We start from the raw sequence: 12623 nt of genomic DNA, 5'->3' as shown, positions 1-12623 counted from the left end.
TATGCACATCAGAGTATTCATAGTTTCTCCCTTTGTTTCCCACCATTGCCTCTGATTTCTAAGATAAGATCCATACGGGATGTTCCTGTACACACAGTACACTGATTACAACTGGAAGGCCTCGGACATACACCTTTTACACTAGACTTGCGGCTTTGTCCTGATGGTCTAAGGGGAAGGATGCATCCCAAGCTACAGTGTCCAAATGGCACTGATGTTTATCTGAGAGACAGATAGAGATGGACGTGTAGATACTTTCCACCAACAGTCTCTTGAAATGGGTTTCCACAAGTTAAGAGACTTTAAGATTAAACAAAAATCAAGGAAAGGGACACCTGGCTGTCTCAGTCAGTGGGGTATGAAACCCTTGATCTCAGGATCATGAGGTCGAACCCCATGTTGGGCGAGGAGCCTACATAAAAATAAAGTGAGATAAAAATATGATGAGTAAGATAAAAAGTCAGGGAAAAGAAGCAAAGTGATTATAAAATTTTTGTGAGCATCATATCATTATGTTAGTGCCTTTCTGATATTTTTTGTCCCCTGTCTTGTGCAAAGGGACTTATGTATTTGTCTTTGAGAACACAGAAGTGTAGGATACCAGCATCGTATAGGTCTTAGGGCTTCCTCCTAGCTCCAGAAAACATGTCTAATTACGGAATGCATAAAGACCAAGTATAAAACAGAAGGATAAAAAGATACCTTCCAGATCCATATCTGACCCAAATTCTGGAATATAAATAAAAACCAATATCGTAATTTCTTGTGCAATCCTCCCTTTCCCATTTCTTTTTTCCTACTTCTTTCCCATGAGACTATATGGAACAGATGATTGTCACTCCATGTTTATTTGAGAAAAGCTTATAAAGATACATGAGCAGAAGGTGAATTCTCACACAGGGGAGGCTGTGAGGGCAGCATTCACAGGGGACTGGGAAGAATGAAGACAAGGTATTGCAGTCAGTACTGGGGCTTCCAGGTCAAGGATGGAGTGGAGGGAGCCATCAGGGAGCATGGGTTCTGCAGGGTCACTGAACCCAGGACAAACCAGGTCCTGAGAAAGCACTGTGTTTGTGGAAGAATAAGAGCCAACCAGGAAACCTTTTGACTCTGTGAAGAGGCCTGAAAAGAGGTTCTTCCTGGAGTGTCAGCATCTCCACTTCAGCTCAGGAGTCCTGCAGAAGACAGAGCAGAGTGTTGTTTCTAGACTCACCTCCACAAGCAGCTTTTTCTCCCCTCTCTCAGGGCCTCATGTTAAAACACCACAGTAAGAACATATTCATTCTTAAGTATCCTTGAACCAAAGCTGTTTACACTGTAGGCCTTTTCATAAGCGGAGAGAAGAAGCTTCAGTTAATTATCTGAACAGGAGTTAGATCCAAAGTCGTTGACATTATTTCTGCCTTTTCACCTCCACCATGTATTTCAGGATAATCAACTCTATCTCTAAAAAGGGTCAAGAGCATTACCTGTTGGCTGAAGTCCAGTGTGTCCTGGGAAAGAGAAGGGAAAAATATACTTAACAGACACATACGTAAATCTGTCCCCACAGGCAAGGTCCCAACCCCAGACCCACCTCCTTAGATTTTTCTAATACCACAACCCCCAACCTGATACCAGAGGGAGTAGAAAGAGAGCGATGTGACCCATGAAGTTTCTGTCACACGAATATTCTGTGGTTTCATTAGCTTTCGTAGCTCTTCCTGATTTTTCCCAGAACTCCAACCCAAGATATCCTGCTTGTTAACCACTTTATTATCTCTACAAGCCATAACCTTTTATGCTGCAACACAGTAACCATGGACCATCGCTTCCTGGATTTCTAGGCAATCAGATGTCAAATGGGGAAGGAAAGGCTTTATACAAGTCCACGAGTATGCAGAGAATTTATGTGATCACAGCTGTATTTCCCACCCACAAGGTCTACAGAGAGGCTCAACGACCAACAGGTGCCTTACCTTTCTGATTCCGGAAGTAGATGAACAGCCCCACCACCAGGAAGAGCAGACCCAGAACAAAGCCCCCGATTCCACTCAGCATCTTGCTCTGTGCAGATTCTGATTGAGCCCCTGAGAGAAAAAGATGTTTTAGTGATTTTTACTCCAAATCCAACTTCTCTGACATAGACTTTGAGAATGAAGAATGAAGGCTGCCCTGGAAGAAGCAGAATAAATGGCAAATTCAGGAGAAAAAAAAAATTAAATCCCATTCTGTATATACAATATTTAGGTATTGAACTTTTAAAGTATCACAGCTCTGACTAACCCACTACTGCAGCATCTATGGATGAGGGGCCTGGGACTCCTGGAAGTTCAAGTAGCTTGTGCATGGTGACAGAATAAGAAAAACCATTGCCAAGATCAGACTCCCCTCCTGTCATGAAGGTCTCTACACCATAGAGGATGTGCCTCTTCTTAGATCACAATGAACAACACACAGCAATTATCCAGAAACACAAGCCTAGCCCGAGGCTGGGGACTACTGCCCAGTGTCCCCAGGGAACCATTACTCAGGAGCCATGGAAAGTCTCACAACATGTACAACCTCTTTTCTGCCTGCCAGGCATAACTATCTCTAAACTATCAGAGGATTTCTATCACAGGATCTCACTTCATCCCCCACCGCACCCCCGGAACCTCTGCTCAAGAAAAGAGACCATGGAACAAATGAAAATACGTGTAAGGAGAGAGAACCCTGACACTCAGGGGAAGCAAAGTCCCCTCCTCATGGGTGAGCTACTCATGAGGTCAGAAAGCTACTCACTCCACTCCACGGTGATAGGGCTCGGGCGACTTGGATGCTCCACGTGGCAGGTGTAGACCTCTCCACTCTGAGGAACTGTTTCCAGCATCACCAGGGTCTGGAAGGTCCAGTCTCCATTACGGATCAGGCCTGTGGACACGACCCCAGCCTCCTCCTCCTGGCCGTTCCGGAACCACTTGACTTCAATGAGGCCTGGATAGAAACCATTCACAGAGCAGACCAGGAGGTTGTGGTGCTGCAGGGGCTGGGTCTTCGCGGGGTACACGGTCACTGTCGGCTCAACTAGAAGAGAAGTGGTAGAGGGACTAAGAGAGGAAGACAGAGCGAGTCTTCCTGGTTGGCCTCCTTGCTGCTTCTGGTCTCTGGTCTTAGGCTGCATCTCACCCAGGCCTCCCTCAAAGCTGGCCATGTGGCCCAGTAAGAGCCACTATCATGAGACTTGAATTTAATCCAGACAGCATGGGTCCATTAGATTTGAGAGATGTTGCAGAAATGTGCGGGGTTTGTTTTCCATAGTGTGAAGCACTTATTCCTTGTTGAACTGAAGTGTTTACACATTTTGCAAGGCATGTAGTGTATCAACTAAAAGCATGATTTCTTGGGGCGCCTGGGTGGCTTAGTTGGTTAAGCGTCCGACTTTCGCTTAGGTCATGATCTCGCGGTTCGTGGGTTCGAGCCCCGCGTCGGGCTCTGTGCTGACTGCCAGCTCAGAGCCTGGAGCCTGTTTCAGAGTCTGTCACTCCCTCTCTCTCTGACCCTCCCCTGCTCATGCTGTCTCTCTCTCTCTCTCCTAGAAATAAATAAAAATATTAAAAAATAAATAAATAAAAGATTTTTATTTATTTAAAATAAATAAAATGATTTCTGGAACAGTCTGCCTAGGTTCAAATCCAGGCCCTGCCACTTTACTGACTGATCCTGGGAGAATATTATATTCCTCTGCACCCAGCTTTCTCCTCATTCAAGGGGGACAGGGATACTAACTTAACCCTTAGGGTTATGTAATGATTAATGCACCCGAAGTATGTAAAACGATCATCGGAGTTCAGCCTTCTATATTGTTAACTACTTGTTATCCTTGTTTAATTTGAGGGAAAATATGATTTAAAGCAGTCTAGGTAAACTGGGGAACAGTTTGAGATAGATGAGGAAATAGAGTATGAAATCCGGGAATGCTACACTTAAACCTTAGAAACCACAGAAATGGTTCTCCCCTGGGAAGCAGGAAAGACAGAGGAAATTCTCTAGCCTATATATTTAATTTCAAAAACAGCGTTGAGTCCTCAAAGATGGAAAGGAGCAAGGAAATGCAATTGTCTTAAAAAGTTCTCATAATTGCACTCAGCTGATCAATCTTTCTTCTTGGCAGTAAATTGCTATTATTGGAATTATCATTTTACAATTGTCTCCCTTTTAAAGCTGACATTTGAGTTCAGGGCAGGGTCTGAGACTCAAGAACAGGTATTTTTAGTGTGCAGACCATCCTTACACCACCAGCCTCAATAAATACTGTTTTCTTTTTTTAAAATATTTTTATTTATTTCTAGGAGAGAGAGAGAGCGTGAGCAGAGAAAGATCAGAGAGAGTGGGAGATACAGACTCCGAAATAGGCTCCAGGCTCTGAGCTGGCAGTCAGCACAGAGCCCGACGCGGGGCTCGAACCCACGAACCGCGAGATCATGACCTAAGCGAAAGTCGGACGCTTAACCGACTAAGCCACCCAGGCGCCCCAATATTGTTTTCATAAAAGGAAAAATATGGGGAAAATATTTTGACATACCACCAAATGGCAGATTTAAGTAGATGGCAAATCTTTGCTAACAATTTGGTAGCATGTTTCATTAAATATAAATGTTTACATTCCTAGCATGAAAAGTAATAAACAGAATCAAAACAGAAGCCACAAACTAGAAAATGCTGAATCAACTACCAGCAAAGCATTAACAATCTTATGCAGAGAGAATGCCTAAAATCACTGAGAAAAATACCAGAATCTCTAAGATAATCATAGCTTATTTTTACATTGGTAATAACAACTAGCCAATAGATATGTAAAAATGAAAAGTTGAAGAACCTTAGAAATCAAAGGAATATAAATTAAAAATAAAAAAGTATAAAATGTCACCTGAATTCTGCAATATTGGGAAAGAATATCTAACAAAGAGGAATGTGAGGTGAATTGTTACAACTGTATAATGAAATAATATGCATCTCCTTAAATACTTTCATCATTAAAAAAAGGAATATCAATACATTTAGTAACATAATTATAATTAAGATACTTGGCTTTGCAATCATTTCAAGAATGTAAGAATACATACACGAAGAGAAAAAGAGCAGGAAGTTTAGTCCTAAAAGAAGGTCTATCATATCAGAGGGGGGTGGGGCACCTGGGTGGCTCAGTGGGTTAAGCATCCGACTTTGACTCAGGTCACAATCTCAGGGTTCCCGAGTTCGAGTGCCCAGTTGGGTCTGTGCTGACAGCTGGGAGCCTGGATGGTGGCCGCTTAGGGTTCTGTGTCTCCCTCTCTCCCTGCCCCTCCCCTGTTCGCACTTTTTCTATCTCACTCTCTGCTCTTCCCCCATTCACACTGGGTCTTACTCTCGCTCTCAAAATTAAACATTAAAAAGAAAAAAATATATCAGAGGGGTCTCAGAGGTCCCCCAAGTCTTCAACAATCAGTCTGACAGTTTTCCTCACTGAAACGGTGGCACACAGCCACAGCCACACTTGTTTCAGGGGCTTCAGAAAAAGAAGGGTGAGTGTCAGGCACCGAAGGTGACCTGCCTCCTCACATTCTCCCCAATCGTCACTCCTCCCCTCAGGTCCTTCACCCCAACCAGGACCCTCTGCTCTTCCTGCCCAGATCTCCAACCACCTGCCCAGTGTGCCCTCCCCGGGGGGTCCTGAGCCCACCCCACCTCTGCCTCAGGGGCCACCCAGGATGCTGATGTCCTGTCCTGTTTCCTCCCCAGACACCCACTCTCCCCACATCCAGGCCCACTGCCCCCCCTTCCCACACACTCATTCTGTGTCCCGCTCTCTTCACAGGGCACCACTCCCACACTGTGCCCACAGTTACACAAGGACACAACCACACTGTCCCCACAGTCACACACAGACACAAGCGCACTCTCCCCACAGTCACACACGGACACACCACACTGTCCCCACCCACAGACACACCACACTCCCTGACGTCACACCCTCGCAGGGATCCTGTAACCTGCACTTGCTCAGACCCTGCACGCTCACTGGACCGAGTCCCTCTCACAGTCACACACGCGCAGCCCTTGCTGCCCCCGCCCCCTACCCCGCTCACCTCGCCGCTGCACCGTGAAGCTCTCATTTACCCCGTAGTTGTGTCTGCAGTAAGTGTCCACTGCGGCCCGCGCGTCCTCCATGAGGTCCTTCTGCCCGTTCCAGTACTCGGCGTCGGGCCGCCCCAGCTCCGTCACCGGCCGGTACTCCCCCACGTCGCTGTCGAAGCGCACGTACTCCTCCCGGTTGTAGAAATATCTGTCCAGGAACCGCACCCGCTCCGTCCCGTTGGTGAAATAACACTCGGAATTAGTCTGGTACAAGAAATGTGCTGTGGGGACAGGGCGATCAGTCACCGCGGGCCCCTGGAAGGCACTGACGCCGGCACCCCTCGGAGCTCCACCGCACCCCCAAACAAGCTGCACCCACCGCTCTTCTCTCCTCTGCTGGCGGGGAGCGCGGAGGAAGGCGGGGGTCGGAGACCCCTCTCCTGGGAGCCTCTTGGGTCACTGGGTTCTGGTCTCAGAGGCTAACCTCCCAGCCTGAGCATTTGTCCCTCACTGCCTCCTCCTGACAGACACCCCTCCCGATGCCCACCTCCCTCCTAGCCTCCCACAGTCCTTTGCCCAGGCCTGAAACAAGTCCCACCTGCTTCCCCTCCCCAGCGCCACCATGAACACTTGGTCTGGGCTGGGCTAGGCTGGCTCAGGTCCCCGCCGCCCTGCGAATCCAGAGAAGGGAAACAGACGCATCCCCACCACTCTCAGTGCTTACAATTAAAGGAAAGTAATGGACAGTGATGCCAACCAGGACTTTATTGACATGGGGAGAGAAGTGTCACAAGACAAGTGTGCAGTTCTAGAGCAAAAGATACTTGGATGATCTTAATTACCTTAGGGCGCCAGAGAGGTGTCTCAAGGGTGACGTTTAGGATGAGACAGGAAGGAGTAAGTAGCTGTGAGGGAGAGGGTGTGTGTGTGTGTGTGTGTGTGTGTGTGTGTGTGTGTGGTAATTCAGGTAAAGGTAGGAAAATGTGCAAAATCTTGAAAGAATTGATGAACTTCCTCAACAAAATAGAAGAAAAGAGTTCACTGAAGCATAGACAATGGGACAAAGGAAGGGAAAAGTTTAGACTGGAGAAATCGCATGCAGCTGGCACATAAGAGCCTTCCAGATGATGTTAGGATTTTGATTTATACTACATGTAATGGGAAACTACTGAAGAGTTTTAAGGAGACTAAAACCATGACTGCACTACGGTTCCTCACGTCCTTATCTGGAATTTTCAAAATCCAGAAATCTAGGAAACCAGATCTTTTTACAACTTTTTGATACCAAACTCATTTGGCAAATCTAACCTGATGAAGTAAAGGGTCGAACATGTCTGAGCTCCTTTTGGTGAATCAGTCACATGTGCTTCTGCAGTTTTAGTATATAGAAAGATGCAAACATCATAATATATATACATATATGCTTATACATATGCACACATATACATACATGCATGTATGTATTTTGATGCTTTTGTTTTATGTTTAATTGAACTAAGAAAAATTTTTATTCAAGTGGAAATAACATGAAAATTTTAAAATAGTTTAAAAACAACTGTGTCTTTTTTCTCCACATCCTCGCCAGCATCTAGAGTTCTCTGATTTGCTCATTTTAGCTACACTGTTGGTGGGAATGTAAACTGGTACAGCCCCTCTGGAAAACAGTGTGGAGGTTCCTCAGGAAACTAACAATAGAACTCCCCTATGACCCAGCAATAGCACTGCTAGGAATTTACCCAAGGGATACAGAAATGCTGAGGCATAGGAGCACGTGTACCCCAATGTTCATAGCAGCACTCTCCACAATAGCTAAAACATGGAAAGAGCCTAAGTGTCCATCAACAGATGAATGGATCAAGAAGATGTGGTTTATCTATACCATGGAATACTACATGGCAATGAGAAACAATGAAATCTGGCCATGTGTAGCAACATGGATGGACCTTGAGGGTGTTATGCTGAGCGAAATAAGTCAGGCAGAGAAGGACAAATATCATATGTTTGCACGTATAGGAGGATTAGGAGGAACTTGACGGAGGAACAAGGGGGAGAAGAAGGGCGGAAATGGTGGGGGAAAAGGAGAGAGGCAAACCATAAGAGACTCTTGAATGCTGACAAAAACTGAGGACTGATGGATGTGGGAGGGAGGGGGGATGGGCATGGAGGAGGGCACTTTGGGGATAAGCACTGAGTGTTATGTGGAAAATAATTTGACAATAAACTATTTGTAAAAAAAAAAAATTAGGATGATATTTGTAATACATTACAAACAACTGAAGCAAATTTTGCCATGAATTATCTCTTTAAAAGATCCCAGACACTCTACATTTTTGTTCTACTTTCCACAGCTGTTACTACTAAACTAGAAACCTAATTTCTAGTTGATAATACAACTGGCTTATTTTGTTTTTCATATAAAGATATTTTGCAAAAACATAAAAAAAAAAAACAACTGTGTCTTAAAAAAATACCCGTGTCTTTAAAAATTAGAAAAATAAAAGGGAGCATCTGACATTCTCCATAGAACAGAATATAGAATTACTGGACAGTTTGATACATGTTACAAAAAAATACTTTTGACAGTCACAACTCATGAATTATAAAGATAAACTGTTGAAAGTCAACAGAGATGCTGATGATCAAGAAATCCTGAAATCCTGAAATACACTGCATAAAGCAAAGAATAAAAAAATGAAGATCTTGAGCTTGCATTGACTGAATGGGCTCAGAGAGAAAGTGTTCAATTTATGAACTCTCGATCTTATTATTTTTTGTTATGAAATAAACTAAAATAAACCACAAAGACCCAAATTGGAAGGTGAGTGTGTGTAGAATGTGTGAGTCTAGAGTTTTTAGAAGCAGCACAGTATAAACCAGTGTTTTCTGTATCAACACTCTTGACATCTTGGACAAGATATCTTTTGTAGGAAGGCTGTTCTGTACATTGTAGGATGTCTACTGTATCATTAGCCTCTACCTAGTAGATGTCAGAAAAGAGCACCATGTGACAACAAAAAATGGCTCCAGACATTGCCAGATGTCCCCTGAAACAGGCAGGGCAAACCTGTCCCCAGCAGAGAACCACTGTTACACCACCTGAAAAATCTGTGGTGAAAAAGCCCATGTTAATTATAAGACAGCTGAGAATTACATTGAAATTTTTGCCAATATTGTATCTGATAAAGAAAAAACCTTGAAACTGAACAAACTTATTTTGCAAGAAAAAAATGGCTCTTCACTGAGACCAGATTCTGAGAAAAAAACAAAAAACCATTCATAGCACCTAATAGAGTATCAAAAGCTGCTATGAATTCTAACCAAAAGACGATTGCTCTTGGATGTGCTAATGCTTCAGGCTTACCCAAATATTTCCTGATACTGGAAAAGCCAAAATCCAGGATGTCTGAATGGTGTAAATATTTAACTTGTGCATTATTTTTCAAGAAAGATAATTTTCTATCAATGGCCCACGTTCATGACAGGCAAGCTAGACTGTGAGAAACCTGTAAGTTACTTGTCCCCATAGAATTGTTCCACATATTGTACTTCTCAAATTCTTGAAAAAATTAAAGCTTTGGCTTCTAATTCTCCCCCATTGCAACACCAAGTACGACATCTTTGTTGAAATCTTGTGACCAACACATTTTTTTAATCCCATGAAGATCAAGTATAAAAAAATTTTAAACTCTGTTCTTGATGCAGTTTACAGTGGCCTATGAATCCACAGATTTCTGGAATAAATTAGTGGCCAGTGTTTATGACAAAGCTAATAATTAATAAATCAACCCAAAAAACTGCTTAGCAAGACTTTGGGCTACATTCATGTTCACAAATGAACTACCAGATGAAGATATTGAAAACTATCATGTCATTAACGAGAAAATATTATATCAAACTTCAATGTATGTAAACGTTTATCTAAATAAGTCCCAGGATTAAGAAGTGCACTTGTAAGATGAGCACCAGGTAGCATATGGTCGTGTTAATCCCTATACTGTACCTCTGAAAATTATATTGCACTATATGCTAATTATAATTTAAATGAAAACTTAAAAAAATATTCTCTACCTAAATATATACCTGTAATCATAAAACAAACAAACAAATAAACAAATAAGTCAAAGGTACTGACATTAAAAACTACTGAGCACTGGTGATGGGGCCACGCTGGGCATTCCCTGAGTGATGGAAACATGGTAGTGGTGACGGAGAGCACTCCCCAACTTGCTCCCTGCACGCCAGCGTTTCCAGCCTTCCTTCTGTCCCTGACACTCAACAAACTTCTTCCACTCTTGGCCTTTTTCCTGTTCTCTCTCCCTACAACACTTTTCCCTTGCATCCTTCACATGGCTGGCTTCTGTCATCAGTCTGGCCTCAACTCAATGTCACCATCTCAGGGAGAGCTCCCTACACGCTTGAACTGAAGTCAGGTGAATCCAGTTCTCTCTGTCTCAAAACCAGGTGTATTTTTCTTTTCAGAGTACTTATTGTCAGAAATGTTTTCATTGTTAAATATTTATTGGCTTTCTCCTCTGCCATTACATAAAATCCATGATGGTAGTGATCTTTAGCCCATTCAAATTAATTCACTGAGCTCAGAGCAGAGCCTACTACATAGTACCTGCACAAAAATCTGTGATCTGCGTGGATAAATCCAGGGCTCTGTGAGCCAGTAATTGTGAGGATCCTAGAAAGCCAGATGGGTTTTACACTCCAACATTCTTTTATTCTGTTGATATATTATATCCCCTCATTGCTTGTGTGAACTTCAGACAAACTACCTCCTTCTCCTTCTACTGTTGGAAAATATATCACAGGTAAGGAAAAGGTGATTTTAAGAAAGAAGGAAAAACTCATTAAGTTTTCACTCGTCCTGTAGATCTGTGATAGTGCTGAGGGCTGTGCGTACACTGGGGATGCTCAGTAACGGTGATGACATAGTGGGAAAAGAATAGTGAGGACCTGGAAGTGGAGGCAACCAAACATGACTAATTAAAGAAAGCAGAACATGAAGAATGAGCCTATGCCATTTGGGGCCAAAACCTCAGTGAGCCAAAACATCCACTTGACCTGCATGTTTTCTTTCAGTCATATTAAATGTAAACATCCTTCAAACTCTCTGCACTTGCTCAGGATGTATAGTTCAAACCATATGAAATTCCTGATATTGACTAGTTTACCTACAAAACCATAATTTCATATAATTTATCCTATACGAGTTGAATCCCTTCCTGTGGCTCAGGCCACAGAATGCAAAGGCTCAGGAGAAATGGACTTTAGGAAGGTTCAACATAGATTCGTAATGAAAAATTAACTTGTGCCAGGTTCTCAGAAGATATCTTAAAATCTTTAAGACAGCAAAGAACACCCATATATGCTTCTCCTTACAGTGCCATTTCAGGTTCTAAGGATCTCTGCTGTACCTCCAGGGTGAGAAATAGAGATAAAACTAGCCCCAACTTCTGTCAGAGAACCTTCAGTACAGGGATAAAGGCCTTGTAAACTTTGAGGTTCAGGAGAAAGGAAAGGAGATAATGGGAGAGACCTCTTGATACACCCTCGCATATTACAGAGAGGCACCAACATAACTAATCCTGGGAAGACCTAACACAGGGTCTTCTAGAAGAGAGCTTTCTAGTTCCTTTTCATCTCTGTCTAATTTTCTGAGAAGTTTTCTTATTTTCTAGCATAACTCAACATAATAAAGGGAACCACTTGCTGGGATTAATTTGAAATCATTATTTCTAAAGTCTTCTCAAGACCCTGATGGAATGAGACTCAAACCTGAGAGCTTTGACTGGGAGAGAGTTGAGAAGAAATGGCCTCTATATATGGAGGTCCCTTACCTCTCTTGTAGAGAGGCAAGCATGCAGGCTCCTTTTCTTTTGCTTAGAATTGGGGACCTATATGATAAAGGCGGGCAATCATTAAAGAAAATGTCACAATTTTCTAAGGGACATGGCCTGGACACAGGAGCAAAACTCCTTTCTTTCTTCCCCCCACTCCACAATAGCTCACCACCCAAGGAATGCACTTACGTGGTATATCTCTTCCCGAAGCCAGGGGAGGGCTCAGCAGCATCAATAGCAACACCAGAGTTGTCATCAAGGTGCCTCCCAGGAAACACAGACACACCATGCTGGAACACAGGGGGCTGGGGAACTGGCAAGTCTCAGTCAGTGAGAACTAAGAACCTCCTTTAGCCACCTCCTAAATAATACCAACCAAGGAATTTGTTTCTCTGTTTCTGGATTGGGTAATCTAGATATTGAGAACCAATAAGCATCACAGACATATTGCATCATCAGGTGCTGGTCAGGATTCAGTATTAAGAGCCCCTTCTGAAACTTTGATTTCCTTAACTAAAAAGATTATTTTAATTTAGTACTTGAAAGTTTTGATCCAATTGTTATTGGGCCCCTATTGTGAGCCAGCTCTGTGCTGGGCCGTGATGTGCACAAAAGTTTGAGTCTTTTAGGAGTATTCATGTCTCTCCCATGAAGAAAGAATTGTTTTGACAAATGTTTGTGTGAGTCTTTTCGGAGCTC

General features: G+C 43.2%; 1 protein-coding gene across 1 annotated transcript; it reads right to left on the bottom strand.

Annotated features, from left to right (window-relative positions):
- Positions 1-832: 832 nt before the first annotated feature.
- On the bottom strand, positions 833-12277 carry LOC120238168 (DLA class II histocompatibility antigen, DR-1 beta chain-like). Its single transcript, XM_039241795.1, has 6 exons — positions 12114-12277; positions 6087-6356; positions 2764-3045; positions 1959-2069; positions 1470-1493; positions 833-1175 (listed from the first exon to the last, which is right to left on the bottom strand). The coding sequence occupies exons 1-6, from the start codon at positions 12211-12213 to the stop codon at positions 1162-1164; spliced, it is 801 nt and encodes a 266-aa protein (XP_039097726.1). The 5' UTR covers positions 12214-12277; the 3' UTR covers positions 833-1161.
- Between the last annotated feature and the right edge of the window lie 346 nt (positions 12278-12623).

The sequence above is a fragment of the Hyaena hyaena genome, unplaced genomic scaffold (genome assembly GCF_003009895.1).
Source record: "Hyaena hyaena isolate Hyena2069 unplaced genomic scaffold, ASM300989v1 scaffold_202, whole genome shotgun sequence".
Lineage (NCBI taxonomy): Eukaryota > Metazoa > Chordata > Mammalia > Carnivora > Hyaenidae > Hyaena > Hyaena hyaena.
This window is presented reverse-complemented; position numbering and strand designations above follow the sequence as displayed.

What these genes read in the sequence shown, in the direction of transcription:
- LOC120238168 (XM_039241795.1), bottom strand. Translation starts at nt 12,213, where the DNA reads ATGGTGTGTCTGTGTTTCCTGGGAGGCACCTTGATGACAACTCTGGTG. An exon ending in TTCGGGAAGAGATATACCAC is followed by an intron (nt 6,357 to 12,113) that starts GTAAGTGCATTC and finishes CTGTCCCCACAG; the next exon opens with CACATTTCTTGTACCAGACT. An exon ending in CTTCACGGTGCAGCGGCGAG is followed by an intron (nt 3,046 to 6,086) that starts GTGAGCGGGGTA and finishes CTTCTCTTCTAG; the next exon opens with TTGAGCCGACAGTGACCGTG.